Raw genomic sequence first — 5,767 nt, 5'->3', positions numbered from 1 at the left:
ACTATAACATACATAATATTATACACCCACCGTCAGTCGATAATCTTATGGCCACCTCAGTGAAACACTGTGGATTGTGTACATGGCTATACAGCATTATTGTCAACTTATGATTTTAAATACTTACTTTACAGTCAACTAATGACATTTTCATGGGCCATTACTATACAATGTTGCATTGAGATGATATTCCACAACCATCAATGGGTTTGCACGAGTAAATTTATACGTGGGAGCGTGATAATTATAATACATTACTTTAAGTGATAACCACCTAATGACCACTGCTATCACTTTCATAGTGTCTAATAGTATACTTGTTGGTGTGGTGAATGTGACAGAGCACAAACATGAACATCATCACTACATGTTTTACTATAACATTATCTCCGTGTAAACAGTTACTTTGTGTTGATTTACCACAGTGAAGTGCTTGACAACCAAGTAATATGTTTCCAATGATATGTGTTATATATTTATTGGAAGTGATATCTTACTAAGGACCAACAACTAAGCTAAGGTATGAAAATGCAGAGAACAGGAAGAGTGGAGCAGGCCAAAGAGTGGAGGGCCAACTTTGACATGAAATTTTTCACAGTGTATTTCAAAGTATGCATAGCTAGCTACAGCAAGATATGAATGTTATTTATGGGGATATGGGCATTAATTTCATTCAAACTTTAGAAGCTCTGGGAGACTGGGAGAGTATTTTAGACAATTTCATAATGTTTTGTAAATAAATTACCATATTGTTTTGTGGTAGCTATGTACGAATGTAATCTTCATGCAATGACAATCTAGTACTGTGTACATGTGCATACATATATACATATATATATATATATATATATCAGTGTGCATGATGTATTTACACTAAATCAAACTAATAGAAAACTGCTGGCTTCTGTGTAGGCAAATGATAGTGCATGTGAAATTAAAACTACTATGTAAAATAAACTTATAGTTCAATTCTTAGCAAGTTTTTCCATTAACAACTTTTGATGCTTTAACACTGATTCAACTTGACGTTCCATTTGTTTGATGCGATAATGCATGTCTTTCAATTTGTTATCTTCTTGTGCTTCTTTTGCTTCATCAAGATCATGATCAGAGACTTGCCCAAATGGTGCAAACTTTGACACAATATAGTTCCAGAGATCATATGCTCTGTCAGTCATAGAGACCACACCTGTAATTTTGTAAGATTTTGGAATAATTTTTCTTTTTAGACGTCTTGGTATGTTTGGATCCAACTCAAGGAACAACAGTATTTTCAGCTTTGCCTGATGTAACAATGCATTTTTCTGAATGTTACCAATGCTGCCAACAGAAATACCAATGAGCAAGTTGACAAGTGCAATAGTTAAGACCACTGTCATTACTAATATGATGGTGTACGTGGTTTTTTTATATTCAAATGACTCTTCCTCTTCTTTCCTTGTGAGTATGAAAACATTAAAGCCACGAAATGCTGCAAAGAAAGCATTATAAATGGAAATCACTGGACCATCATATCCAGTTTCTTCTCCTATAAGGATAAAGAGTATTAAACCATATCCAATAATGTAGTATATTCCTACCACTATAGCTTTGGTTATCCTTATTACCAAGTCATAGAACATGATCGTGTACAAGCCAAACACATCAAAATAACGAGAGAAAAGATTCAGAGCTACCCAAGCACACAAAAGAGCGACTACTGCTGCCAGCCATTCTGTGGGATTACCAATGATAAAAATTGCTGTTGCAACTACTGTGCAGAGTTCAACAAATGTATGGAACCAGTGAGCAATCTTCCTTTGTCGAATATAGGAGATCAGTTGCATCACTAAAATTACACTATATGCAAAGTTAACAAGAAGGGTAATACCTTCAAGGCCATTTGGTACACCATCATCTGCATCAAAACAAAACGGACAAGATTCTTTCTTACTATCATTGGTATCTTCAGATTTAGTTACGTTATTTTCCATCTTTTCAGAAACTGTGGTGGGTGGTCTTGGTGGATCAGAGAAAGCAATTAATGCACTCAAAAGAATCGTGAGTAATGTAAGCAAGCTAGCTCTAATTTGAATATAAAGCCTTCCATAGTATCTCCATTTTAGGTTTAAAAGCATTAGCAGCAGTGGATGTACAAGAAGGTTTTTACGGTGATATTGTATCATGGTTGTAATTACCTTCATTGGGTTGGCATCATTTTCATTGGGGATTGTAAACAAAAGGTATAGATAATGCAAAATGACTTGATACCAGTTGCGCTGAGGGTGGTAAGTGTTTGTTTTTTCTGACTCTGACTCATCCAAAAGATACTTGAAATCATACTGTTTCCAGTAGCTTGGATGACTTGGATGTGACCTTGCAGAAGTTATGCTGCGGTCCATCACAGCCTGGGCAACATCTGGAAGTGTCTGAATGAGGTGAATCATCGGAGCTGGATGAATTGGCGAGATTAAATCTAAGCATTCTTGCCACCTGTCATGTTTAACTGCAGCCAATGCCACACAGTTGTCCCTATTAAACATGGCTATGTCAAGAAAGCTTGCTTGTTGCGCATTATGGGTGATTGGCACATCATTGTCAAGAAGAAGCTTTACAATTGCAGAATGACCATTTGTTGCAGCTAAATGCAAAGTTGTGTCACCATTATTCGTGGCTAAATCTTTTTGAAATGAATGCCGCTTTAGTAATTTTGTTGCCACATTTAGATGTCCCCGAGAACAGGCATAATGAAGAGGTGTGAAGCCATCTGTGGTATTAAGAATCATGCTACCTCGATCCAGTAGTAATGCAACTTGTTTTAAGTTACCGTTTTCAGCAGCATCATGAAGAGGAGTGTGTGACAAGTTATCAAGCTTATTGATGAGACGTAAAGCAACTGGTACTTCAAAAATGACAGCCAACAAGTTTGCATTTTTGGTAGTGGCCGCAAGGTGGATAATGGATTTCCCTTTCTTAGTGGTCACAGAAATGTCAATACCTAGGTCTTGTCTGCTCAGCAATTCTTCTGTGGTATCAAAGTGACCTAAACTTACTGCTAGATGTAGTGCAGTGTAACCTTCATTGTCAGCATCAGAAATCACTGCAGACACATGCTGGTGGTTGAGAATCAGTTTGATGGTATCAATTTTATGGTATTTGACGGCAACATGAAGTGCATTTTGACCCTCATTGTTCTTTACACTAAGGTCGGCCTTTTCAGCCAGTGCTTTGATTACCTCAATATCTCCTCCTCTGATAACGGCTATATGAAGCGGAGTGTTTCCATTGCCATCAACTTTGTTGACATTGGCTTCATTTTCAAGAAGCACCTTCACAGTTTCTGCATGACCAAACATGGCTGCTTTGTGTAAAGCTGTCTGTTCATCATCGTCATCAGCATCAATGTCACATCCTTTACTTACCAAGAACTCAATTATCTCTGTTCTGTTTTCTTTAGCTGCATGATGAAGGAGAGTAAAACCATGCTGGCTTTTTCTGCTCAGTTTAGAGTGGTCCTTTATCTGTTGCAGTTTGCTGAGATTTCCATCGATTGTCATCTCTTCTATTGTTGGTTGTGTTGCCCTCCTGTTAAGAGGAGATACAATTTCTGGTAGATGACTGTATTTCTCCTTTAATTCTAGGTCTTCAACCGACTTTCTGATTTCTTCCATAACTCTCTACATAATGAGGAACATTAGTCATGCTACAGCATGAATTATAGTACGTATACATCTCACTTGTTTTACACTGATACATAACAACTATGAGAACTAGTTCTGCAATAATAAGCTATACTAACCTGTCAATGGTTTGGAACAACCAAGCAGCTATATGCAGCACTGTAGTTGAACTGTAACTTGTAGTTGAACTGTAACTTGTAGTTGAACTGTAACTTGTAGTAAGCAGTGTGAAGATATTCCTTATCCTTTATAGGAATGAAGCAATACAACACCACTAATACTTGACATTCCATAGATAACACTCATGACATATGTGACCGGATTTGCGAAAAGGTACCTTTTTCACACATTTGACATACCAGCAAACAAAGTGTCATAACTGTTGACTCCTTGCACTGATTGACTTTCATTTTGTATCAAAATGTAGCCACATATTGTAGGCATACTCATGGAAAATTACAGACATGTGCTTGCAATGATACAAAAGTTACAAAGTTTGAAAGTTGAAAAAATGGGTCAAATTTTATGTGTGAAAAAGGTACCTTTTCGCAAATCCGGTCACATATGTTATTTGGGATCCTTAAAACAGCAAGTATTACTTTGTAGATTGATTTGTGTAAATTCAAGACACTGAGGAGACAAAATTGGCCCATGCATGATATTGTACACTACAGAGTAGCTATCCCATTTTTTTTTCAATTTTCTTTCACTGTCACTAGATAACATATTGTATCTCATCTTTGACTATCAATCCATATCACTACTCTTTTCATCAACACTACTTTTCCATGGAACTCTCCGCATCCTACAGCTATACCTAATCCTAACTGCACTTTGTCATCGTTTGTGTTAAGTTTATTAAGCTGTTCTGTATCATCTGTTGCAATTGTTTATGTGTTGTGTGTGTATCTTTTTATGTTTTGTGTGGGGAGCACCTTTGCAGGCATTGACTTCTCTGTTGTTGATAAAATTGATAATAATCTAATAGTTATCAGTCTCTGTCTCTCTTCCTCTATCTATTCATATTTGTATAAAATGTTTAGTTTACTTTTCTTGTGAATTTGTATATTCTTGGTATTGATAGATTATATGTTTATCACCTATACTGTGTATGACATCCTACATTTCTGATTAATAGCTTCCTCAATTAACACATACCAAACATGGATGTGTTTTGGCACAGTTTATCTTTGATATCTGTAGTACATATATATTTGGTACTGTTTGTCATGAAATGTAATATGCCATAAGGGCAGCAGTATGTATAATAGGTAGTTGGATTCTTGAAATTGGAACTGTTGAAGAAAAATCACAGACCAGGTGGTGGCTTAATCACCCAGACAACTTACAATAACATTCAATTTTTATTATAATCCTTTTAAACTGTTTGGGACCAGGTAGACTGGCCATATGTAGTTCAGTTAAACAACCTATGCACAGTTAAATATTTAATCATAAATATAATAAAATCCATACATTCTTATCAATTGTACTTTTAATATTCATAGGGTTTAAGTGATGTACTTTAGTTTAATTTTTTTTATATTATTTTATTATTACTTTATGGCAAGTATGCCAAAGGTCTGCAAGCAACTGGTGCTTGCAGCCTAAAAACACAAGTTATACATACATCAAGACACACGGTAGTGTGTCGTGCGGCCCAAGAAGCCGGCGCGTAACACCCGTGAGTATATTGACAGGAAGAAAGAAAACGCAATTTTCGCACCTCCGTAGCTCTGTGCTTCCTTGATGAAACAAGACGATTTTTGCTGTGGACATTCCCTCCAACTGCAGTACTCCACATTCCAAATTTGAGCGAAATCGCTTCGCGCGTTCCCGAGATATGCGACTTCAAAAATTGGCTCAGTTTCTTCGTGTTTTTTTTTCTTCTTATTTTTCTTTTTCTTGTCGCACACTTACAAAAACTGCTATAAAACTCGAACGCCATATCCGATTGCCTTGAAATTTGGCACACAGAAGGGGAATATAAAGGCGCATCTCGGTACCAACTTTGGCTGGAATACGATAAACAGGCAAAGAGTTATGAGCGATTATTCACGAAAAATAACACCAATATGTTGTCACGGCTACAGGGTAAACCGCGTATG

At 36.6% G+C, this 5,767-nt stretch overlaps 1 protein-coding gene across 1 annotated transcript; it reads right to left on the bottom strand.

Moving 5' to 3' along the window:
- Window positions 1-696: 696 nt before the first annotated feature.
- Window positions 697-3,867, bottom strand: LOC136264361 (transient receptor potential cation channel subfamily A member 1-like). Its single transcript, XM_066059090.1, has 2 exons — window positions 3,779-3,867; window positions 697-3,656 (listed from the first exon to the last, which is right to left on the bottom strand). Exon 2 carries the CDS (start codon window positions 3,648-3,650, stop codon window positions 966-968), a length of 2,685 nt encoding a protein of 894 aa, XP_065915162.1. The 5' UTR covers window positions 3,651-3,656; window positions 3,779-3,867; the 3' UTR covers window positions 697-965.
- Between the last annotated feature and the right edge of the window lie 1,900 nt (window positions 3,868-5,767).

This window comes from Dysidea avara, chromosome 8 (assembly GCF_963678975.1).
Source record: "Dysidea avara chromosome 8, odDysAvar1.4, whole genome shotgun sequence".
In the NCBI taxonomy this organism is placed as follows: domain Eukaryota; kingdom Metazoa; phylum Porifera; class Demospongiae; order Dictyoceratida; family Dysideidae; genus Dysidea; species Dysidea avara.
Note: the sequence above shows the minus strand (reverse complement) of the source record. Positions and strands in the feature narration are given on the sequence as shown.